General features: G+C 46.7%; 1 protein-coding gene and 1 long non-coding RNA gene across 4 annotated transcripts; one reads left to right on the top strand and one right to left on the bottom strand.

Moving 5' to 3' along the window:
• On the bottom strand, positions 1–23,924 carry RELB (RELB proto-oncogene, NF-kB subunit). 3 transcript variants are annotated; one of them, XM_081018847.1, is made up of 12 exons: positions 23,628–23,924; positions 19,973–20,029; positions 19,510–19,563; positions 14,209–14,738; positions 12,900–13,057; positions 9,502–9,593; positions 8,563–8,694; positions 7,528–7,632; positions 6,182–6,397; positions 5,545–5,613; positions 5,350–5,427; positions 1–2,812 (listed from the first exon to the last, which is right to left on the bottom strand). In XM_081018847.1, the coding sequence occupies exons 1-12, from the start codon at positions 23,794–23,796 to the stop codon at positions 2,445–2,447; spliced, it is 2,028 nt and encodes a 675-aa protein (XP_080874973.1). In that variant the 5' UTR covers positions 23,797–23,924; the 3' UTR covers positions 1–2,444. The 3 variants fall into 3 exon arrangements, with proteins under 3 accessions (XP_080874973.1, XP_080874974.1, XP_080874975.1); XM_081018848.1 differs by lacking the exon at positions 23,628–23,924 and adding an exon at positions 22,124–22,331; XM_081018849.1 differs by lacking the exons at positions 19,510–19,563; positions 23,628–23,924 and adding an exon at positions 22,124–22,330.
• LOC308484625 lies at positions 15,411–18,090 on the top strand. Its single transcript, XR_013990053.1, has 3 exons — positions 15,411–15,925; positions 16,373–16,476; positions 17,284–18,090. It is a non-coding gene; the product is annotated as an uncharacterized lncRNA (long non-coding RNA).
• Positions 23,925–25,755: the final 1,831 nt, after the last annotated feature.

The following is a 25,755-nucleotide window of genomic DNA, read 5'->3' as shown; positions in this document are numbered from 1 at the left end:
CACAATCCGAAGCAGTGCCTGTTTTATTAATACTTCACATCTTTCCAGGGCTCAGCCTTGGCACAGAAAACAGGTTATAGGGCTAAATTTAAGCCAGTAATAATGCATACATTTGAAAGGTAAGCCCAGAGAAGGTACAGTACTTCGTTCAAAAGGACCCATCCAACATTACCACCATCCCAAGATGTATAAATTATTCTCCCTGTCTGGTTACAGATTCTGTGACAGCTTTTGAAGATTTATTTTCCTTACACACCTTGAAATGCTTTTTTAAAGAGTGATTATGTGACCATGGGGTTGGAAATCAAGTGGTTGTGTTTTATTCTTATTATAACAACATCAAAATACTTTCAGCTACTTCAACCTTCAACCTCAGGCAACTTTTGATTTTAAAGCTACAGAAGCAGGAAGAAACCTGAAGAAGGGAGAATGTGACAAAAACCATTTGCCAGTACTGAGGAGGTGGCGATGTCTTCTAAATTCAGAATGGTGCCTAGGGACAGTTTCATTGTCGAATGCCAAAAAGGAGAAAAAGGCAGGGGGAAGCTATCTATGGTGCTATCCTCTTTCTATTTGGTTTCCAAGGATGAGCTTTTTTAGAAAGGTCACATCCCTTTTGCTGGTAGCTGCTAAGGACCTGCAGTGTCAAGGTCACCTTGGGTTGTATCCAAGGTCAGTTGCACTCAGAGAAGACCAGGGCTTTTTTTCAGTCGAAACTCACCAGAACTCAGTTCTGGCACCTCTCAGGAAGGCGCCATTGTCATTCTAAGAGAACGAGGGAGGCGTTCCAGCCCCTCTTTTTCTAGAAAAATAGCACTGGAGAAGACCCACTTAAATTAATACACTTGACTAACTTAGGCCTTTTGATTTCCAGTCGGTCTACTCTGTCTAGGATTTAGTTACAATGCAACCCATTAGGAAAAACACACAGTGGTTTTTCTGGTTCCAAATGTGAAAAATTTACACTCAGGATGCAAGAGTCAAGTCAAGGCCTATAATACTCGCTCCTTAACAAATGTGTTGTTGTTTTTCTGTCATCACAACAACAGCCTTTTTCTCCTCTCCCCTCCATTAAATCTGGATTTCCCCTTTGCAGGGAAAACCCAAAGAAGTTAAACAGAAAAACAAAAATGGTTGCCAACGACCGGTTTGCGATATCTCAGTGACCCATTCAAAGCATTAAGTCCTTGTTTGGAAGCACCCTAAATTTCTAGGCCCTAAGGCTGGACAGATAGGCTTGACAACTGCTTGGGGAATACCTTAAGAAACCTTTAGCAACCATGAAAGAGCTCAGCAAGATTCTGGCTGGCCAGTAGGCAGGGGTACGAGGATCTGCAGTTACAAGAAACATTCTGAAATGCACAACAATGTTAGGTGCTCACCAATTTTTTTACTGTGAGCAAATTTCCTCCTCAGCTCTACAACACCCCTGCCTAGTGGACATGGACATTTAAAAAAGATTTTGATGTACTACATAGCACTTTCATGCTAGTGACATGTTGTAGTCTATACAGGTGGAAGAGAAGCACAGCCTCCCACATCCCACCCGACAATATCCTGGCTTGCAATAATGTCTGTTGTCTCTGGACCTAGCCGTATCAGACAGCCTCAAGTGCACTGTTTAAAAGTGGTGCAAGCTTTCAGCCCCAAGAGGCTTGCTTCGCACAGAGAAGATGAGAGGGAGAGGTTGTAATTCTTCATTAGAGAATAAGTACATTCATCGCATGTGGGCCGTCACACATTCAATCCTTGGCACCTCTAGATAGGTATCTGCAGCAGCTAGAGAGAAAAACCAGGAGTGTCACTGTTAGGGCAACACCAGGTGGACCAACAGCTAAGTCTCATGACTTCATAAATGTATTGAAAGACATGTCCTTGTGGAATATACCGCTACGTATCTATGTTAGATCAGCTCCTGAGCTACTCCAAAACACAAGGCCGCCCATTAGCTATTGCAGTGTGCGTGGACTTTGCAAAAAGAATCCGAAGTACAAAACGTTCCACGACAGATCGGCGTAAGTCTTCAAGCAGAGGAAAAGGCCTTAGGGGTACACCCATGAAACTAACAAGACTACATTTGCTAGTCTGACATTTTTGCCCTAACAGAACAAGTCAGTGTTGTTGACCCGATTTTACAGATGGGGAAAACTGAGGAAGAGAAACTAGGAAGCCAAATGCAGGGGGCTAACACTGAGGGCACTTCCCTCCCCTGCAATTCAGTTATTAGTGCAATCTTCCTTCCTTCCATTCACGCCATGTCTTATCTCCCTAAGGGAAGCCTGTCACGGATCCCCGATCGAGATCAATGTAATTTCCCCCTCTTCAGTTTGCCAGTAGGGAAAACATCCCCGTTTGCTTTGCCCAGGGATCTCTCTGCTACCGGTAAGATTCAAAATGGAGAGCGAGGCCCCTTCCCTCCCAGGCCACGGTGGGCCCACGCTCCTTCACAAGGTTGCAGCACTGTCTGTTGACTTGAGCTTGGTCTCCATCTCCAGTCGCGCTTCGGCCTCCTTGTACTGGCTGGGGAACATGCTGCTCCCCACCAAACTGGCCGTGCCCTCTGGGTCACAATCCACAGGGAACGGGAAGGGGGCCGAGATGCCAGAGTGGATGGAATAAGCATCCAGCAGGAACTCCTGTTCTGCGGAATCTGGGAAGTCCATAGCAGCTGGCAGCAGGATATCGCTCAAGGTGGGGCCGTTGCAGGAAGAGAAGTCTTGGCCCAGGTTGTAGTCCTCAAACAGGTCCGGCACGGTGATACGCTCCAAGTTGCTCAGGCTATTCCTGTCTTCCGAACCGGTCAAGGAGCCATCTGCAACCAGAACAAGGAAATCAACGCTACTCGGGGGCATCTGAGAACAGACACAGACCCCCTCCACAAAACATGACATAGATCAGGGGTCAGCAAACTTTTTTCAGCAGGGGGCCGGTCCACTGTCCCTCAGACCTTGTGGGGGGCTGGACTATATTTTGGGGGGGGGGGGATAATGAACGAATTCCTATGCCCCACAAATAACCCAGAGATGTATTTTAAATAAAAGCACACCTTCTACTCATGTAAAAACACGCTGATTCCTGGACCATCTGCAGGCCAGATTGAGAAGACAATTGGGCCAGATCCGGCACCCAGGTCTTAGTTTGCTTACCCATGATAATAAATAATAATAATAAAATTATTTATACCCCACCCTCCCCAGCCAAGACCGGGCTCAGGGTGGCTAACATCCAATATAAAACAAACTGATTGAAATACAAATTTAAAACAGGATTAAAATACAACATTAAAATATTAAAATACAGCCTCATTAAATGGAAACTCAAATAAAAAATTTTGGGGGGGGATGAAAACGTCAAGTCTTCAGCATGGCTAACTTTCCAAACTGGTCCTACACGGGCCAGAAAAAGCCAGGGAAGTCCCCAAATACGAGTTCCATCACAGGAGGGGAAAGGAAAAAAGAAGAGGGGGAGGGAATCAAATTGATTCCAAGCCGAAGGCCAGGCGGAACAACTCTGTCTTGCATAGAATCTTCCTGCTTAGCAAACCCTGTTAAGTATAGCAATTCAATTTACTGAAATTGGGGAATGCTTAAATGCATCACTGTGTGGTTAATTCTGGAATGTTCCCCAGTAACTCCCGTGTCACATGAGAGGCATCTTATTACATTCTCCGCCTTATTTTCTGCGCGACCGACTTGGCTGCATCTCTGTGAACACTGAAGGAGAGACCCGTGTTAGATAACTCTTCTCTAAACACAATAAAGGGGAGAGGCTTGCTAATGTGTGAATGGATGTGACAGAAAGAAGTACAGAACTTGATGTTCTCCCAAAGAAGCAGTAAGGAGAAGTCTGCTGGAAGGAGAAAATGGAAGCCTCTTAGAAAGAACCGCATGGCTTAGCTTGAGAGCAAACACTGGAAAGGAAGAAAGAAACACAGTTTGTTTGACTGTTTGAGGAAGAAGCTGCAATCTTCAACTAAGAAAAACTAAGCCCATGCTTGCATAAGCATGAGAATATGAATACTTTGAATATATTCTTCTTTAGCTATATGCTCTGCAAGTAAAAGCTTTTGTGTATTTTAACAAGTGGACACTGTTTAATTTAAAGGAAAGAGTCAGTATTGCACATGATTTGGCTTCCTAGCTGCAATTTAGCTACTCTGCCAACAAACCCTCTCCTTGGTTTAGCTCAGTTTTTAAAGCACTTTGCAGGGACGGAGATTCCAGAATAGCCAACTCAAGTGACTTTTCCCCAAGGTAACAATAGCTATCGGAAATAAGAAGAGATCTTCTGGATCCCCTCCTGCCATTTGCAGCTGTAGGAGGTGAGGACAGGTGACCCCACCTAGGCCCGAAGTCACCCCCCCAACCAGGCCTCAAAACTGTCCAAAATTCCTTTTGTCTTCTAAAAATCCACAGCTACAGCTTTTCTGTGGATTCTCACAAGATGCTGGTACATAGGCAAAATGTTATTTTTTTATCAGTACAAGAAGGCTTCAAAAGGCTAATGAATAGACTCTGTCAATGCCAAGAATACTCAGGCCGGAGAACTGAATCTTATCTCATTCAGTTGCAACATCTTGGACATGCTGAACCACCAGGGCTTCTCGACCCACCCCCCTTTGGCTTCTCATTCCCCCTTTCCTGGGAAGGGTGCCAAGAGTCCACAATAGTCCCAAGACAGCTTTCTGTTCATGCTCAGAGGAACTCATGGGCAGGACTCTTGAAAAAGGAGGAGAAAGGGGAGGGAACGGGAATGAGAATAATAATAAAAAATAATAATAAATTTTATTTATATCCCGCCCTCCCCAGCCGAAGCCGGGCTCAGGGCGGCTAACAACACTAAAATAGTGCAACATTCTAAAAACATATATACTCTGTGCACATGACTGTGAACCCGTGCATGCTTTTTGTGAGTTATCACACTTGCTCCTTCTACCAGTTCATGGATGGTAGAAATAAAGCTTTTTCTCTGAAACTATTCTTTGAGTGTCTGTTGACTCCCACTTCCCTTTTCCCGGGCGCAATATTTTTCCCACCCGAGGGCAAAGCCTCATAAGGCTACACAGCAACTGGTATTCAGAAGCATGCTACTTCTGACAGTGGAAGGAGAGCTGTCAGAGGCCTAGATTTTGCTTCATTTTTACACCAGCTCACCACAACAGTGGCTTTGCCCGCAAACTGGGTTCCCAAAACATTATGGAAAGCCTCTGGTGTGTGTTTGGGGAGAGGGGTTGGTGGGACCACCGCTGTGCCCTCTTCGATAATTTTCTGTACTACTGCATAATAATCAGTTTAGAACTCAGTATGCTCCAAACAGAGGCAGGCTTCGGCCTAGCCTGGCCGGACTGACCTGCGGACGGAGTCAAGTTGAAATGGTCCATGTACCCTGGCTTCTTTCTCTTCTTTTTGGCTTCGATCCCGTGAGGGTCTGGTGAAACAAAAGGCAAAAGGGAAGTTGGACAAAACCGTCCACGGTGTGCAGATTCTGCAAAACATATCCGTGACCCCTTGGGCAGCAAACCGAGTTGCCGCCAAGTATACAAACCTGGGCCAGAGAGCTCCTCTAGGACATCGGGCATGCCTTGCTTCCTTTTTTTGTTCACCCGGTAAGTGTCTGCAGAAAGATTGATCCAAAGGTTTGGCAAAGAAGTACATTTTCATTTTATTTTTCGCATTTTAAAGGTAAAGGTAAAGGGACCCCTGACCATTAGGTCCAGTCGTGACCAACTCTGGGGTTGCGGTGCTCATCTCGCTCTATTGGCCGAGGGAGCCGGCGTACAGCTTCCGGGTCATGTGGCCAGCAGGACTAAGCCGCTTCTGGCAAACCAGAGCAGCGCACAGAAACGCCGTTTACCTTCCCACCGGAGCGGTACCTATTTATCTACTTGCACTTTGATGTGCTTTCGAACTGCTAGGTTGGCAGGAGCAGGGACTGAGCAACGGGAGCTCACCCCGTCGCGGGGATTCAAACCGCCGACCTTCTGATCGGCAAGTCCTAGGCTCTGTGGTTTAACCCACAGCACCACCCGCGTCCCCTCAATCTCTGGTATCTCTGGCTAAAAGGAAAAGGTATAAAGTGAAAGGGAAGGCGCACTTTGTCCAAGACCCTGCCAGCCAGTGTTGAGCTAGATGGATGAACCGCCTGACTTGGTACCAGACAATTTCTCATGCTCCCATCATACCGTTGTCCTTTGGCAGGTAGGTGAAGTTGAAGGGGTCGCTGGAGACGCTGTCCGTCAAACGGCGGAGGTATACCTCCACCTCCACCGGCTCCACAATGTCAAGGTGCTGGTACGGTGGCGTCTTGAAGACGATGGCAATCTGCCGGTGAACATCGGCTTGGGAAAAGTCAGCTTTCCCCTCCCACTTGTCCCTTCGAAAGATGATGGAGATGTCTTCTGCAAGGACGACAGAGGCAAGGAGGTCCTTTTAGATAAGGTCTTCCCCTCCAGGAAGTCTGATTATTGTCTGCCCAAGAAACTACTCTATTCTGAACTTAAAAATGGAAAGCATAATGCTGGTGGTCAACAAAAGAGGTTCAAAGACTCTCTCAAAGCAAATCTAAAAAAAATGTAGTATAAACACCGACAATTGGGAAACACTGGTCTGCGAGCGCTCCAATTAGAGAACAGCTTTTAACGAAGGTGTCATGGGCTTTGAAGATGCTCGAACTCAGGATGAAAAGGAGAAATGTGCTAAGAGGAAGGCACACTTGGCAAACCCTCACCGTGATCAACTCCCAGCCAGAAACCTATGTCCCCATTGGAAGGATGTGCAGATCCAGAATCGACCTCCACAGTCATTTACGGACTCACTGTTAAGATTGTGTTCATGGAAGACAATCTTACTCGGCTACAAGGGGTTGCCAAAGAAAGAAGATGAGCTCTGCCTCCTCTTAAGAATGGAAGCTGAACCCATCACACTTCTCTGTCTTCCTCACGGTTGTGTTGAACCAAAGCTGAAATGTTCTGGAAGGCCTTCAAGCACCATCTTTGGTAGTCAAGATAACCCCAGAATAATTGACAGTTGTTGCAAGAATGAGCTCATATATGTTTATAGTCACTTGCTTTTATGTGTGGTAGTTGGCTGCCTTGATGCTATGCTTATCTGTAAACCATGAGAAGCTTTGGCTAACTGCCACCTATGGCCTCACCGGCCAGGTGTTCTAGGAGGTTCTGGGTAAACTGACATATGCTGGTTAGTGCATAAAGGATGTATATACATTTGCTTGGGGGTGGACAAGTCATGACAACCTCTCACTGTTGCAGTGTCTGTCCTGAATCTGTAAAGGCAGTGAGACTCTGCACTCTGTGTTGTAAGTTGACACCTTTCTTTAATAAAGCACTAGAATGGGCCATTCTGGCATTTTTGAAATCCCTCTTTGGGATTCCTGCATCAAACCACTTTCACAGGCCTGCGCTTGGGGCCTGTGGTTCAGAACTGCAGGCACCCAATCAAACAAGCTCAGCAAGCCTGATGTGTTGGGGAATGAGACCCACGAAAGATCCCTGGGGTTCTTCTCACTTACCTTTCTGGACTTTATCACACAGCAAATAGAGCTCCTCTCCACCCGTACAGCTGCCATACTCCTTATTCATCCGGTAGATTTTCAGCTCCGACGTGTTTGTGGATTCTGCACGTACCCAAACCCACAGCGTTAGAATCTGACCCTGCTTCCCATAACCACATGTGTTTTCTTTTCTGCTCCATGTGTCTGCAAGGGACCTTCTCCAGAGAAAGCCCAGATCGTACACATAGCAAGGGGTGCATGGGAGGAACATTCCCTTAAGGGGCAATCATCCAAAGCTAAGATACAAAGCCCATTCCGATGTCAGGGCTTACTCCTTGGAAAAGTAATTTCACAGGGCTTGCGGAGTCCAGCTTTGACCAGGACACTGATTTGAAAGCTGAAGTGTCGTGGGTTAAGGAGCTGTACTGGGTTCTTGGTCCTGAGGCTGATGATCAGATCCTTGAACCTGAGGCTGGAAGGCAGGCAGCTGCTGAACCATCCTACAGTATCAGAGCCTATATACCTGGAGACAGAAAGCTCATAGGCACCTTCCCCCCACCCCAAGCCCAAGAAACTGCCTCCTACTTTACTGCAATGCTCCAATGGCACAGGAGACCAATGGAGTACAGGCAAAGTGTCCAGGGTATTGACCCTTTGATGGACTCCAGTTTCTCCACAAGGAAACTGAGCCCAGTCGAAGTGGAGGCTGTTGTTGACTTCCAACCCTTACTGGAGCAAGTTTCTCACCAGGAGCTCTCCATGGTCCTGAAGCAACCAGCTTGCCTTACCCCAAGGCTTCTCCCCGGATCAGAATATAAGGCTTTTGATCATGTGCAGTGTGTCATTCCCGCCTATCCACTAACAACAACCCATTTTCTGGTTTTTGTAGGGTCTCAATCCTAGAAAAAGCACTGGATTGGCTGGATTCCTAACACCATGTCTCTGCCCCCCCCCCGGTGTTTGTTTACTTGCCCTTGTTATTTTCCTTTGTAGCCACGGCTAAAAAAAAACACTCGCCCACTTCACCATCTTCCAATACTCCCCATTGCTTACTCTTGTCAAAGATGGGTTCTGAAAGAACAGGGCTGAGGTGCCGCGTCTTCCCAGTGCGATCTTGGTATGAGACTTGAAAACAAATCCTGACCACGTTCATGTCAACCTCCTGGTGATTTTTTAATGAGCCAGCTATACAGAGAGAGAAGGAGAGAGAAAAAGTGAGAAACAGAAAGAGCAAACCAAGCACAGAATAAACACATTTGTTGTATATATGAGCAGAAACAGGGGCTTTTCAGTGGTGGCTCCCCATTTGCGGAAAGCTCTCCTCGGAAAGGCTCACCTGGTGCCACCATTACATAGCTTTAGGCACCAGTAGGGCTGCCATATGTCCGGGCTTTCCGTGATACGTCTGGGAATTGGGCAGCGAAATGGTGTCCAAGCAGATTTTCTGCTGAATTGGCAAAATGCCTGGGGAAACCCAGACATATTGCAAGGAGGGTTGCTATTTTTTTATTTAAAAACTGCTTTAAAAATCAAAGAAAAGCCCAAAAATATTTTGTTTCTTGGGAGATTTTGTGAAGCTAAAAAACAAAAAGCTCAAGAACTTTGTCCTGATTTTCACTTTGGGGAATATGGCAACCCTGAGTACCAGGCAAAAACATTTCTTTTTTGCCAGCCCTTTGGCTCTCAATTATCAGTGGCCATTTAGTCCTGTGAGCTAAGGGTGATGGGAGTTGTAGTCCAAAACATCTGCAGCGCAGCAGGTCACAGCAACCAAAATGGCCGCCATTGCTCTTGCGATGAAAAACAACAGGAAGGTGGCATCCTGGATTTTGACTTCAAGGTGTTGGAGGGTGCGCATTCCACCAGCATCAGGAGGACCACAGGCTCCCCCGTTTTGCCTTGATGGGTTGTCCAACGCACAAAGGCCTCTGGCCGCCAGATTTTGATTCTAGTCCTGCAGGAGCTACTATGACCAACCCGGCCTCTCAATACCTTTGAAAGGATCGATCCCAAGTTGCAGCTTTTTCTCTATGGATTCCTCTATGTCCTTCTTCTTCACGCACTGGATCCCAAGGTTGTTAAAACTGCAAAGCGATCAGAGGAGAGTTTGGGGTTCAGGAAACTGGAAGGCTGCCAACAAAGGAGGCGTTTTGCTTCCAAGCTGCATTAAACCATATCGGTCTATTTCTCCATCTAGATCAATGTTGTTTGCAATTCTCAGTATCTTGCTCTTTTTCAGTCCTGACCGGAGACAGGAGGGATCAAGAGCATACTCGCTAGGATTTTAAATTTTAAATTGCATTTTAAATTGCATTTTAACCTGTATTTTAAATTGGGGTTTTTTCCTATTATGTTTTTACTGTAATTTTACTGGTGTTAGCCGCCCTGAGCCCCACTCTGGCTGGAGAGGGTGGGGTATAAAGAAAATTTATTATTATTATTATTATTAGGAACTTTAAAAGATTTTGAGCACAGGCCAATAGGCATATGTCAGGGCTGCCTCAAGTCTCAGCTCACAAAAGACCAACGCCTATCTTTTCTTATATACAAAAGTGTTTATTGCAGTTCATTGTTTGCTTCAGATCCGAGGCGCGCAGCCCTACGTCTGCTAGGCTTAGACCGCTGAAGTCCCCTCTGAATCTGTCCCTCCCCTGCACCAGTTTAAGAGGCTTGCGCTGCTCCACCTCTTTCTCTCTTTCCTTTTCCGCAGGGTCTTTCTGCCCGCTGGGGTTTCGCCCCTCCTGGATTCCTCCGACGCGGAATCAGACTGCTCTTGCCCCCTCCTGCGGGCTTTGGGACCTGGCCCCTCCTCCGGGCTCCCTGTACTTCCGCGCGCCTCTACATTTGAACTTGGCGCGCGCCCCCAACCTCTAACTTTCCTTTTGACAGCTACGCTACTCCCTTCACTACTCCCCTCCCCTTCCGGGAGGGTGGCTTGCTCCGACCTCCCTCCTTCCTCTACTGCCGGAGCCGCCTCCCCTGATACACTGGAACCTCCACCCCTTTCGCTGCACTCTGGCGGGGAGGCTGGTCCTGACGCCCAGCTGCCACTTTGGGATCCCCCGCTGGCCCCCTGCTCCTGACACGTCCCCCCTGGGGCTCCCCTGGCCTTGACCACCGGCGCCCCCTTCTGGGAATCCTCTGATTCGCTGGAAAGACTCATGGAATCTCTAGAGTCATTGTCATCCTCTTCCTCGCTGTCCTGGGATTCATCCCCATCGCTCTCCATCTCCTGCCTACCCTGTGCCTCTGTCCCTGAACCCCTGATAGCATACGTTTGCACAAAATTTACATGTGCTGTTTTGTATGCGCAGCTGCAGATTTTGACTGCAAATGTCATGGAAAGCAAACCAAGTTATTTCTCATCCAAATAACTCAAAGAAGCCGTTCATTCAACTGGCACCCTTTGTACCCTGTCCCAGATCACTCCATTGCAGTTCCTCTTCAATTCATTTGCTGCCCAATTCTTTTCCCAACAGATCCTGCTTGAAATCAGTTGGATTCCCCTTCTATTACTCCCAGATCATCTCATTTATTATTATTATTTTAAAAACACACTTATTCAAAAGTTATAATACAGCTTTATCCACTGCCGTAATGTGTAATATTTGTAATATCACAAAACGGTAATTCCAATCCTCAATCCCTCATCACCGTCATCTCTAAATATGGTTATCTTAAATTAATTTATCCCCCTAAAATAAGTCAGATTGTGCACGCACGCACACAATACAGTGTGGTGCAGCAGCAAAAAATATTAATGCAATTCTAGGCTGCATCAACAAATTATAGCGTCCTGATCAAGGGAAGTAATGGTCCCGCTCTAGTCTGCCTTGGTCAAACCACACCTGCAGTCCTGTGTCCAGATCTGGGCACCACAATTTAAGAAGGATACTGACAAACTGGAAGATGTGCAGAGGAAGGCAACCAAGATGGAAACCAAGCCTTATGAGGAATGGTTGAGGGAGTTAGGTATGTTTAGCCTGGAAAAGAGGAAACTGAGAGGAGATATGAGAGCCAACTTCAAATATTCCAAGGGCTGGCACACAGAAGATGCAGTAAACTTGTTTTCTGCTCCTCTGGAAGCTAGGACCTGAACCAATGGCTTCAAGTTACAAGAAAGGAGATTCCAACTGAATATTGGGAAGAACTTTCTAAAGGTAAGAGCTGTTTGAAAGGGCAACAGACTCCCTTCGTGGACTCTCCTTCCTTGGGAGGTGTTTAAGCAAATGTTGGCTCTGTCATGGATGCTTTAGTTGAGATTCCGGCATTGTAGGGGCTTGGACCAAATCTACAATTCCATAATCCTAATACAATATCCCCTGCTTAAGTTAGGCCCTATTGGCACAATACACTTAAAGCAGTATCACACCACATTAAATAGCCACGGCTTTCCCCAAAAGAATACTGGAAGCTGTGTGTTGTTTAGGCTGCTGATAGTCGTCACAGTTTTGAATTATGGTGCTGGAGGAGACTCTTTTTTAAAATAAATAAATAAAATTTTTATTGATACAACAAGAAAAAAGAAAAAAAACACAAATACCAAATTACACACAAGAATAACCATGGACACATAATTTTCTTAGCAAACAATAAAACATCTATTGGTCTTAACACTAAAGAGCCAACCTCCCATCTATTCCATATTTCAAATTCATATTACTTATTGCCAATACACACTTTTATCATAATTAAACTTATTCTTAATAAACCTAATGTCTTATATCTACCTTGCAACTATTTCTGAAGTTCCTCGAATGCTGCAGCAGAATTTAAACTACTACATTTATTTTTCAGATATTCTTTGAAAACCGTCCATTTTGAAACAAATTCCTGTTTTGATTTATTCTTTATTTTTTCTGATAAACCAGAGGAGACTCTTGAGAGTCCCATGGACTGCAAGAAGATCAAACCTATCCATTCTTAAGGAAATTAGCCCTGAGTGCTCACTGGAAGGACAGATCCTGAAGCTGAGGCTCCAAGACTTTGGCCACCTCATGGGAAGAGAAGACTCCCTGGAAAAGACCCTGATGTTGGGAAAGATGGAGGGCACAAGGAGAAGGGGACGACAGAGGACGAGATGGTTGGACAGTGTTCTCAAAGCTACCAGCATGAGTTTGACCAAACTGCGGGAGGCAGTGGAAGACAGGAGTGCCTGGCGTGCTCTGGTCCATGGGGTCACGAAGAGTTGGACACGACTAAACAACAACAGTTGTCACAGAACTGCAATTCCCAGAGGGCTTTAACTATCAACCCCTCTCCACAGGGAACTCTGGGAACTATAGCTATGTGAGAAGGAACAGGGCTCCCCTAACAACTCTCAGCACCTTTAACAGACCCCACAGCAAACACAGTGCTGCAGCAATGCAAGCAATGCAAAGCGTTCTTACCTGTGCTTGGGGTTGGCTCGGGGCTTCAGTGTCACTTCGCAGAGACCATTGTTGCAGTCTTTCCCCACCAGGCTGTGAGGGTGGATCCGGTGAGGCCAATCCTTCCACACCAAGCACGCTGTCACCTTCGCTTCTGGGATGCCTGCAAAGTTCTGCAGCTGGAGAAACAAACAGAGAAGGAGGAGGCCTTCTTCGGGGGCCACCACCAAGGAGCCCACGGGCCGCTATTGGCTGAGCTGCCCCTACGGCACCTTCCCAAAGGGCAAGACTTTCACGGGTTCTGTGCAGTTCTTCACACAGCCTTCACCAACCTGTTGGCCTTAACACGGCCTTTCTCAACCTTGGGTCGCCAGATGTTGTTGAACTACAACTTCCATCGTCCATGACCATTGGGTCCTGTGAGCTAAGGACGATGGGACTTGTAGTCCAAAACATCTGCAGCGCAGCCGGTTGGCAAAGGGAATATTTTAAACAACAGCTGGCTGCAATCTGAGCTTTGATGAAATACACTGTTGTGATGCGTCCAAGGGAACAGGGGCAATTGGCAGGCCCCCAGCTGGCTCCAGCAAACTGGCCAGCAGCTGGTCAAACTCTGGTCCTCAGTTCTGCATCAATCTGCGACTCAGAGCTTCAGAAGCCTTTCAGAAGCTGAGTGCGCAAGCCAGCAGAGATAACAAACTCTTCGTGATGGAAGGGCAGGCAGAGGCATATGTAAAGCATATTTAAAGGTAAAAGTAAAGGGACCCCTGACCATTAGGTCCAGCCGTGACCGACCCTGGGATTGCACACTCATCTCGCTCTAGAGGCCGAGCGAGCCGGCGTTTGTCCGCAGACAGCTTCCGGGTCATGTGGCCAGCATGACTAAGCCGCTTCTGGCGAACCAGAGCAGCACACGGAAACTCCGTTTACCTTCCCGCTGGAGCGCTACCTATTTATCTACTTGCACTTTGACATGCTTTCGAACTGCTAGGTTGGCAGGAGCAGGGACGGAGCAACGGGAGCTCACCCCGTCGTGGGGATTCGAACCGCCGACTTTCTGATCAGCAAGTCCCAGGCTCTGTGGTTTAACCCACAGCGCCACCCGCGTCCCTAAAGCATATTTACAAGCAGTTTATTCAGCATAGATCAGGACAAAGAAAACATGTCTGCTCTCCTTCATGTCCAAGCAAGAAGCGTAAGGCAAAAGCTACACACAAACGGAAGTTCCCAGCAAGCTGTGCTGGAATGTAAACAGACATGCGACATACAACAGCTCCACACATCTGTTTAGGTGGAACAGAACATCAATATCCTAACACACACCACTCACCTCAATGGTCGGCAGAGTTTTGTTGGTCTCGGTGCTGAATTCGCCCAAGATGCTTCCAGCCGACCTGCCTTCGCACTGGTAACGGAAACGCATCCCCCTCTGCTTGGGCTGCTCCGTGATCACCAGCCTGGGCGGCTCCTGGATGACGTCGTCCAACTGCTCTCGGGACATCCCTGGGCGCAGGGAAGAGGGGAGAGGGGGCCACGAGTCATCAGAGCATCGGCTACTAGGCAGCAACGGCAGGGACGTCCCCCTTGGAACCAGCTGGGGCCTTAGCGTCAAGTTGTTCAGGTTCTGAGAGAGCTGGGAAGGAGACGGGTCTCGCAGCGTGCAAGAGGCTGAGAAGGAGGAGCCGTAGGGCCTCACCAGGCTCATGCCCATCGGCTCAGCTGGTCTCGGCATTCCGGCTGGTGATGCTAAGTTGGAACATTTGGGGATCAGCTCAGCTGGCCCGTTAAGCGAGACCCTGGGGGGAAGCGAGACAGGATCCACCTCGAAGCCATCTTCCTTAATCAGTTCATCAATGATTGCTGAAAGGCAGAATGAGAGCAGGGAGAGGTTAAGTTCCAGGTTCCGTTCAAAGCACTGATATTCACGTTTAAACCTCTGAATGGCCTTGGACTTTACGCATCTCAAGAAATCCCCTTTCCCATAGGAACCACAAGCGCTGCAATCGTCAGCAAGGCTTCTCTTTGAAAGAGCTGGGCATGTGTGGCCTGGAAAAGAGGAGACTGAGAGGAGATGTGATAGCCACCTTCAAATATCTCAAAGGCTGTCATGTGGAAGATGGAGAAAGCTTGTTTTCTCCTGCTCTGGAGGGTAGGACTCGAACCAATGCTGATGGCGCCGCCACTGCGACCAGCTACGGCGACGATTCTCAGGAGAAAACCAGAAGGAGGACAGGTCAGAGGTGTCCCAAGGGAACAGTGGGGCAGTGAGGCCCGTAGAGCAGGAGGGGCCAGCAGGGGAGGCAGAATCAGTAAATACAGAGGACCCGCGAGGCCGAAAGGACACCGGAACCAGAGCCACGACTGAGCGAGCCAGTTGTGCCAGACCAAACGGCCCCATTGCAGCCAGCATCCTCAGAACACGAGCCAGAACACAAACCCCTGACCAGGGAACACCCCAGGCCGCAACGCACACGTAGGCCGCCGGCGTACCTTGAGGACTATGAATGCAACCTCCCAGGCAGCACCGGAACTTAGAGGGGAGGGGTGTTATGTACTGAGTTGAATAGGATCCAAAATGCAGCAGTCTGATTGGTCCTAGAACAACAGGATTCAGAATGCAGCAGTCTGATTGGTGCTAGAACAATACGTAACAAATGCCTTCAAGCTACAAGAAAGGAGATTACGACTAAACATCAGAAAAAAACTTTCTGACTGTTATGTACTGAGCTTGGATCCTAGAACAATAGGCAAGTAGGATCCTAGAATGCAACAACTGATTGGCTTGCAGGAAAAGACCAATCAGGCTCCAGGAGGAAGTTAATCAGCCTATTAGGCTGGTAGGATCATAGAATGTAACAACTGATTGGCCTGCAGGAAAAGACCAATCAGTCTCCAGGAGGGAAGCAGAATCAGCCAATCAGACGGGACTCATTGTGTAAATAATGTATATAAAAGCCTGAGGTTTGGGGGGCAATTCAATCACTGTTTTACTAGCTGCAATAAAGAGCATGAAATCACTACAGGACTCTGAGTATATTTCACTGACGGTAAGAGCTGTTTGATAATGAAACAGACTCCTTTGGGAGGTGGTGGACTCTCCTTCCTTGGAGGTTTTTAAGCAGAGGTTGGGTGGCCATCTGTCATGGAGGCTCTGGCTGAGATTCCTGCATTGCAGGGGGTTGGACTGGATGACCCTCTACAACTCTATAATTCTCATTACAGTCCCATATTTGTGAGAAGCAGGGTCCTCTTGGTGGTGGCACCTTCCCTGCGGGACATTTCTACTCAATCTTTTAAGAAATTGGTTCAAACACTCATTATCGTCTTAGGGATTGCAGAGTTAGAACTGAACAGTGGGAAATGATATATTATATTAATTGAACAGGATGTTTAAAATAACCTTTGTAAATAAACCAGAAGCTTTTCTTTTGGGAACGATAGGGACAGAACTACCTAAATTGTATATAAAAATGTATTTATGTATGTGACTACAGCAGCAAGAATACTACTCGCTCCAAAATGGAAAGATGCAGAAGCAAAGGAAGAATGGATACAAAAACTTATGGAATATGCAGAAATGGCAAAACTTACCGGAAGAGTAAGCAATCAAGATAACAAACTTTTTTATAAAAGAACGGAAATGGTTTATTGAATATTCACAGATGAATTGCAAACAGATATAATAATATAATAATAATAATAATTTATTATTTATACCCCGCCCATCTGGCTGGGTTTCCCCAGCCACTCTGGGCGGCTTCCAAAAGAATATTAAAATACTATGATACTTCAAACATTAAAAGCTTCCCTAAACAGGGCTGCCTTCAGATGTCTTCTAAAAGTCTGGTAGTTGTTGTTCTCTTTGACATCTGGTGGGAGGGCGTCCCACAGGGAGGGCGCCACTACCGAGAAGGCCCTCTGCCTGGTTCCCTGTAACTTGGCTTCTCGCCAAACATTGGCAGGATTATTGTAATAACCTGGAGTTCATAAGAGTATACAGTGGAACCTTAGGTTACATTACCTTCTAGTAACTAACTTTCAGGTTGTGAACATGGCAAACCCAGAAGTGTATACTTCTGGGTTTTGCCGCACGCGCATGCGCAGAAGTGCTCTACCATGCCGTGCACGTGCGCAGAAGTGGCGCCTCATGCTGCGGACTTTTTGGGGTATGCAAGGACCCCCAGAATGAATTAAGGGTCCACTGTATATTTAAAGTAGACAATGAGCAAATGAAATTAATTTGGATATGCGGAAGATATTAAAAAATAATAATTAAGGAACCGCAGAATGAGGGGGAAGGAAGTCGAACTCTGAAATGTTAAAATGATTGTAAAACTTATGAAATGTATAGATTTGAAAAGTATAAAGAAAAACTTTGTAAAAAAAGTTTTGCCTTCACCTCCAGGAATCTGCATATCCATGGCTACCAGTCATGATGGCTATCGGCTACCTCCGGAATCAGAGGCAATACCACTTGCTGGGAATCACAGATGGGGCAAGCAATGTTGCGCTCTTGCCCTGCTTGTGGACTTCCCAGAGCCATCAGATTGGACACTGTAAGAACAGAGCACTGAACTAGAAAGGCCTTTGATCGGATCCAGCAAAGCTATTCTTATGTCCTCACTACTGTTCTTTGTCGCTGCTGTTTGGGAGATTTAAAAACAGTGCTTTGTTTAAGTGCCATGGAAATAAAGAAATGGTGTTTCGGCATTACTTGTTTCCTTATGTTTTAGTCTTCTTTTTCATCTTTACAGAACAATCCGACATGATGCTAGTTCTTAGCCGCTGCAGAACCTCCACTATACAGCAGCTACTACTATGCTATAAGATCCACTGTTCTGTGACAGTTTGTATATATACCTTAAGGTCCATAAATGGCAACGCCCTAGAGGTCCCGGGCCCTAAGGAAGTTAGATTAGCGTCAACCAGAGCCAGGGCCTTCTCAACACTGGCTCCGGCCTGGTGGAACGCTCTGCCTCATGAGACCAGGGCCCTGCGGGATCTGATTTCTTTCCGCAGGGCCTGTAAGACAGAGTTGTTCCACCTGGCCTTTGGCTTGGAGCCAGTTTGATTCCCTCCCCCTCTTTCTTCTTTCCTTTCTCCTCCTGTGAAGAGGCTGCATCCTAATGTTTTAATGTTGTATTTTAATCTTGTTTTTTAAATTGTATTTTAATCAACTTGTTTTTATTATTGGTTGTTAGCCGCCCTGAGCCCGGTCTTGGCGGGGAGGGTGGGATATAAATAAAATCTATTATTATTATTATTATTATTATTATTATTATTATATGAGTTTGTACTACTGATGAAGCCCAGGATGGCGAAACAAGGCTAATATTCTGGAAATCCTTGTCTTAGACTCTGTGAAAGGATTCTGTGGAACTGTAACAACCTTTCGTGTGGACTGTTGGACTCTATGAACAGACAGGTGCAATAGACACTTAAACATATATGGACCTTATGCATGAACTGATTAGAGAATGAACTGATCCACTGGGTCTTCTACTTTTTCCGTTGACCTTTATGAGCTACTTTTGTTGAAATCTACACTTTAATACAATGAATAGTATACTTGATTTATTCAAACGTACAGCCGGTTACATCTTGTGTGTTTATTGAATATGTTTCACGTAATCAGAGGTTTGTTGTTGTTTTGCAAACCTCCACTATAGTCAAAGAGAGCCCAGAGTGGGAAGGGAGGAGAACAATGCACAAAATAGAAAACACAAAAGCGTCGCATGCCCCACTAGCATCCCTCAAAACACTGCCACACCTCACTGATCAGACAGAACGCCTGACTGACTTCCACACACAGAAGCAGCCGCTGAACTCTGACAAATCTCTGTCTCTTAACATGGTACTGGTGCACAGAATCTAGTTCACACATTTAGATTAAAGCCACTGAGTTATGTGACACTAAGGGACATACACACATGTACGAATCAGTACTTTAACCACCAACTGGTCCTCCACACATACACAGAGAACTTGGTTTAGATACAACAGTCAAACCATGATTTTTGCCATCTCGAATGGGCTTTGTGCTCCTGCTCCTCCCCTCCCTCCATCATTTCCCGGTTCACACAAACCATGGTTTGTCATTACATCTGAATCGGCAAACTATGGTTTTCCTTCCAATGAGGAATGTTAATCAAACTACAGTTTCCAGTTCTAGTTTGGAAGAAAACTGTGGTTTGGCCAGTTGGATGCAACATCAAATAGCTGCTTGCTGAACCAGGAAATACAGTAAAGGATATGTGCTTAAGCTCTGAAGGGCAAACCATGCTTTGGTCATTAAATGTGAACCAAGCCACATGCAGAAGAAGAAGAGTTTGGATTTGATATCCCGCTTTATCACTACCCTAAGGAGTCTCAAAGCGGCTAACATTCTCCTTTCCCTTCCTCCCCCACAACAAACACTCTGTGAGGTGAGTGGGGCTGAGAGACTTCAGAGAAGTGTGACTGGCCCAAGGTCACCCAGCAGCTGCATGTGGAGGAGCGGAGACGCGAACCCGGTTCACCAGATTACGAGTCTACCGCTCTTAACCACTACACCACACTAGCTCTCACTTACTGTATGTTCCTTGTATATGTCAAGAATATATCATCCTAATATTGATTTTTTCCCCCTTACCTGAAGTTTGCTTCACTACTCTGCCCCAAGCCCCAGAATTCTTACCTAATTCATCTGAAAAGAAAAGAAAGATAGATCAGTATTTTAAATCAAATCACAGCATATTCCGCCTGTCTGCACATCTTGAACGGTGAGGGGTTCACAGCCCAGCCCATGTTTACTAACTCATCAGCCCTGCCTTCATTAAATGGTCATTAGGGGTCCCCTGGGAAGAGGGATTGATTGAAAAATTAACAGCAATAATTTAAGACTTTTGAAAAGCCTTTTTTAAAAAAAAACTAAAAGCACATAAAAACCTTTAAGTACTGTAACCCATCCTGGGACCCTACAATAAACGTAAAGTAACAATAATTCCTAGCCTTTTACTTTTTTATTTCTTTCATCACTGAGGAAGAATTAAACTCTGGGTTTCTAAGAAGTTGATCAAAGGGATACACGTGATCCGAACGCAAGTGGTCCTTACCAGCCGTCTCTGCCGTGGGCTGCATGATGGACAAACTGGAAGCTGGGAGGGAGGAACCTGCGAAGACAAACAATGTGTTGGGAAGCTGCATTCTCCCATAATTTCCAGGCCCTGTCCACCAAGAAAGTGTTCATAATCAGGGGAGACCAACGGAGGCAGCCCAGTATTAGAGAAGGCCAAGGGCAATCAGCAATGTTTAAATGCAGACCTCATTTAAAACAACCCACGATGCCCCAGATGCAGTGTCGCCCCAGGGCATCGTGGGAAATTCAACGTGGCATCTTCAAGCCTCTCAGCATGGCGACTGTTCAAGGTGCAACAGCGGACCAGTCTGACATTTTTTCACCTGGTTAGTCTCCCTTCCATCCTCAAATTCAGTACCCGGAAAACCACCTTCCCTTTTTAAGAGTGCCTGAATTGCAGGGGTAAAGAGGTTATGAAGCGAAAGGCTATATACACAGCATGCATTCAAAGCACACTGCTTTCTCCCAAGCAATCATGGGAACTGTAGTTCACCCCTCGCGGAACTGTAACTCCCAGCACCCTTAACAAAGTGTCGTTGTCGTCATCATCATTGGTTTATTAATCGCCTTGTAACCTAATGCGTTCTTACTGCCCCAGAATTCTTCCAAGCTACAGATATATCGTCTACCGCACCATTCACCTTCTAGGGCCAAATATCTACCCTTTGCTTTAATAATAAACGTAAGAAAATCAGGCAAGCGCTGCTTGATCAGGCCAATGTTCTCACAACAACAGTGGAGACAGAAACATCCATATTTTGTTCACTTTCCCATTTCACTGCCATACAGCGTATAGTTTCTAAGAGCATGCCACCTCCAAAGGATCTCCAAACACCAATGGTTAGGATCTTACACATTTAAATTGCAGATAGCGGACGCGGGTGGCGCTGTGGGTTAAACCACAGAGCCTAGGACTTGCCGATCAGAAGGTCGGCGGTTCGAATCACTGCGACGGGGTGAGCTCCCGTTGTTCGGTCCCTGCTCCTGCCAACCTAGCAGTTCGAAAGCACACCAGTGCGAGTAGATAAATAGGTACCGCTCCGGCGGGAAGGTAAACGGCGTTTCCGTGTGCTGCTCTGGTTCTCCAGAAGCGGCTTCGTCCTGCTGGCCACATGACCCGGAAGCTGTACGCCGGCCCCCTCGGGCAATAAAGTGAGATGAGCGTTGCAACCCCAGAGTCAGCCACGACTGGACCTAATGGTGAGGGGTCCCTTTACCTTTCATATCAAGATGCATTTTCTACTTTAAAACACCTCATAAGAAAGCAGAGCGATTTGAAGAAATCTGTAAAGCCACTAGCCCATCAAAAAAACCACAAAAAACCCTACTAGTCTACCTGTCAACATACACCTAAGCTTGCTCAACATTTTGTTGCCTGGTTACCTGGAGACAATTTTTGCTCACCACAGGCGACCAGGCAGACGTGAGCCCGTTTGCAAGACGGGATGATCAAAAAGTCTTTAAAAACAGAGCCACCAGCTTGGCACTACAGGGTCAAACTTTCTAAAACCAAATGACCATTCACAGAGCAGGAAACATCCACTTCAAAACGTTGGAGAAAGCAAATAAAATTGATTTTACTTGAAACTCACAGACTCATGCCCCTTCACCTGCCAGTGTAAGAAACCTCTCTGCCCCTTTAACTTGAGTTTCTTGTGTGAAGTGGGGGCGGGGAAGGAAGAACCCCCCGCCTTTTCAGAAAAGGGATGTCCCCATGATCGCCACATGGCTAGAGAAGGGACCAAGAGAACCCGAATACGCCCCACAGGATTGAAATGCAGAAATCAGCAAGCAAAGATTATCAGTGTGGAAATGAGCAGACAGCAAGATTTCGACCTGTGCTGTTCCAAGCCAGAGGAAAAGCAGGGAAACTCACCCCAAATATTCCCCCCCTCCCGTGGCGAACCTACAAGCAGATCGGAGCAACTCTCCCCTCGCCTCCTGCGGTTTCCGGCATTTAGAGGCACAGCAGAGAGACCGTGACTCCTTCCTGCTGTCCCCAGGCCTCCCAGCGACCCAGTCTGTTGCCTAGATAATAACACAGTGCCCCCAACCCCTGGGCCGGTAACTGAAAAGTCACACACGCCCTCTCTCCCCTAGAACTCGTTTCACTCCAGCTGCCCCATACCTAGAGCTGGGGATGAGAGCATCTCTTTCCTCTGCCAGAGAGGCAATCGCAGCAGCGGCTCCCGTCTCACTCCAGGCCTCTTCATAACCTGGCCCTGAGCTCCATTCCCCCCTCGCTCAGCCCTCAAGCCCCAATTTCTCTCTGTCTGTCTGTCTATTTTTATTATTTTTTTAAGCTTTGAGGGTTCTTGGAATTCCCCTGCTCTGCCGGCTGCTGCTTCCTGATTGGCTGCTGGCTGTCATGAAGTCATGCTCAATGGAACGGGAAAGCCCCCAGCCTAGCGGTAAAGGGCAGGATCTACTCTCAGGCGTGGAAAAAAAAACCCAAAACGCAGCAAAAAACACACACAACAACCAAGAACCGAGAAAGGAAAAGCAAACAGGCACTCCCTCATACTTAGTAAGGCAACAGGTGCTAGGCTAAGCGGGGCTGAAGGGGGTGTGGGGTGGAGACTTGGTTTCCTACACTCGTTTTCTCTTTCTCGCTCCGGGCAGGATCAGGCCTGCATGCACACCCAGTTGTTCCGCTTCCAGAGGTGGCCAGGCAGATGCTTCTCTGGAAAGGTCACGAGCAAGCAGGCCATGAAGGAAAAACAGCCTTCCCCTTAGCACCTGTTGCTCCAAGGTAGACTTTCTCTGCAGCTGGAGGCTCCATTTAGCTGCCCTGGCTTACCAATGTGTATTCCGAAACCTGCCCTCCATGAATTCCGACAACTAAGCCTTTTCAAAAAGCAAGTCAACCTCGACACACAGGTGAATTCTACAAGATAATAAGCTGGGTGACAAATAACTTCCTAACACCAGTCCTGAGCCTACTTGCTAACTAGCTCCTAGTAATAGGAGAAGAAAAAAATAATTCTAACCCATCAACTCTTTCCACTCCTAACTTTATAAACGTCTGCTGTGTACCCCCCCCACTCACCCGCTTTTAAGGCTATTGTTAAAGGTTGTTTTATAATACTTAAAAACAATAGCTTGGAGGAAATGAAGCTGCATGCTAAACCGATAAGAAAATAAAGCAGCCTCCTTTTCACCTGTGTCTTGCAGGGCAGCCCGATGGTCTGCAAAAACCCAGAGACCAAACTGTTTCCCCCCCCCCAACACTGCTGGGACTCCAATTCCCATCAGCCCCAGTCACCATGGCAAATAGTCCTGGATGATGGGATTTGGAGTCCAAGAACTTCTGGAGTGCAACAGGTTTCCTATTCCTGCTGAAATGAAGTTCTTCCTAGGGTGCAGATGTTTCCCTCCATCCTCTGAAAAGCTTCACCTGTGCTAATATCTGCTGGTCCTTTAAATAGTTAGCAACTCAATGTGGAGATACTGCACGGTTGCTAAACAATCCCTACTCGCAGATCAGAATTATCCGTGGTACCTAAATATGCACCAGGAAGAGTGGGAAAGATCCCAATTTTTTGTTTGCTTGTTTCCCCCTCTTTCATCACAGAGTTTCTCTTAACTTCAGCAAGAAATCGAACCCAGTAGGGAGTTCAGCGGCCCCTTACCCAGCTCTTCTTTTAGCTGTGTGTCCTCTCCAAATTGCCCCAACTCCTCAAGGCAGGGCTCAGGTTGGAAGATTTCTCCCTGGGCAAATTTGCATCCTCCTTCTTCTTCTGCAGCATCTTTTCCCCCAACACCAGGTTCAGCTTTCAGTTTCGGGGCTTCCAGGCTCATTTCTTTTGAAGAGGAAAGGAATGGGGGGGGGGATCAGGAAGGATTTCCAATTCCAGGAAAAGAAAAGAGGGCTGTCATGACCGGAACACACAGCCCCCTTCCCCTCCTTGGTCTTTTGGCACCGGAAGCTCCCTCTTCCAAAAAAAAAAGAAAGAAAGAAAAAAGTTATTGGCCAAGCCGATCAGCCATGTGGTTTCAAGAAACACAAACTGCCAGAAAGAGAGCGCTGTGACCGGAGCTCAGCTTGATGGTCCACATTTGACTTTAACATCTGTCCACGGAGGCTGGTTCATCAGAGTGAATGGAGCACCTGCCCCCCCAGCCCTCCCCTGCCTGCCTTCCTACGGAGGGAGAATAATAATAATAATAATAATAATAATAATAAATAATTTTATTTATATCCCGCCCTCCCCAGCCGAAGCTGGGCTCAGGGCGCCTAACAACAATAAAACAGTACAAAAGTACAGCACAAACAACACTCTAAAATCATCATCTTCATCATCCTTATCCACAAACACCATAGATTTAAAGCACATCCGCACCAACAATCCTGGGAACTGTAGCTTACCCTTCACGGAGCTTCAATTCCCAGTAAAGGTAAAGGTAAAGGTAAAGGGACACCCTGTTTTTTTATATGCCTGTTGTATTGGAGTTTTCTTGGCAGGGATACTGGAGTGGAAGAGAAGGCTCCCTGGAAAAGACCCGGATGTTGGGAAAGATAGAGGGCACAAGGAGAAGGGGACGACAGAGGACAAGATGGTTGGATAGTGTTCTCGAAGCTACCAGCATGAGTTTGACCAAACTGCGGGAGGCAGTGGAAGACAGGAGTGCCTTGCGTCTGGTCCATGGGGTCACGAAGAGTCGGACATGACTAAACAACAACAACAAAGGGACCCCTGACCATTAGGTCCAGTCGTGACCGACTCTGGGGTTGGGGCACTCATCTCGCTTTACTGGCCGAGGGAGCCGGTGTACAGCTTCAGGGTCATGTGGCCAGCATGACTAAGCCGCTTCTGGCGAACCAGAGCAGCACACGAAAATGCCGTTTACCTTCCTGCTGGAGTGGTACCTATTTATCTACTTGCACTTTGATGTGCTTTCGAACTGCTAGGTTGGCAGGAGCAGGGACCGAGCAACGGGAGCTCACCCCGTCGCGGGGATTCGAACCGCCGACCTTCTGATCGGCAAGCCCTGGGCTCTGTGGTTTAACCCACAGCGCCACCCACGTCCTCAATTCCCAGTACCTGTAACCAAACTACAATTCCCAGGATTCTTGTTTTAAATGTATGATGTGTGTGCAGATGTATCTCTCAGGGTTGCCCTGGTAGAACTCAGCAGGGAGGAAGATGGGGACAAAACCAGAATTAGTTAGCACTGCCGGTTCACTGGGTTTGGCTTCGCTGGCAACAAAAGTGGGACAAACACCACCAACAGAACATTCATGGTATATAAAGTGAATTGCAGCAGGAAGCTACGGAACGTGCACCAATTGGAAACAAAGTAGAACGTCTGCACGAAATGTTCGCAGGTGAAAACAGTATTGGAACTCCCTGCCTATCGATATAAACCAGGCATCTCCACTGTACTCTTCAGTGCCTGCTAAAAACATTACAGAGAAGCAAACAGATGCTTAGAAAATTGAGGTGCTTTTCATCTGCTTCAGTATTTTAACTTTTGCATGTTTTAAAGTATGGTTGTATTTCCCCCCTGATTTTATTGTTTTCTCTTTTTGTAAAACACTTGGAGGTTGTTGTTTTTATTACAATCAAGCAGTGTGTAAGATTTATGAAATACAGTAAACGATTAATAGCCTCATGAGCATGAACCAACATTAATGCACAATGAATAGGATGTTTGGATAGGGCCCTAATAGTAGATTCTGCCTATTGATACCATAACTTACTAAATATTGTCCTATCTATTGTTCTCCAAATGCAAACAAACAAAACACAATAATCT

This window comes from Podarcis pityusensis (genome assembly GCF_964106645.2).
Source record: "Podarcis pityusensis genome assembly, chromosome: 8".
Classification (NCBI taxonomy): domain Eukaryota; kingdom Metazoa; phylum Chordata; class Lepidosauria; order Squamata; family Lacertidae; genus Podarcis; species Podarcis pityusensis.
The sequence above is the reverse complement of the archived record's forward strand: the minus strand, read 5'-3'. Positions and strand labels throughout refer to the sequence as shown.

Excerpts from the sequence above, each read along its gene's own strand:
- RELB (XM_081018847.1), bottom strand. The coding sequence starts at position 23,796 with ATGAGCCTGGAAGCCCCGAAACTGAAAGCTGAACCTGGTGTTGGGGGA. Across the intron at positions 19,564-19,972 it reads GCCCACGGCAGAGACGGCTG|ATGAATTAGGTAAGAATTCT; the intron begins GTAAGGACCACT and ends TTTTCTTTTCAG. Across the intron at positions 9,594-12,899 it reads CGAGCCAACCCCAAGCACAG|TTTTAACAACCTTGGGATCC; the intron begins GTAAGAACGCTT and ends ATCGCTTTGCAG.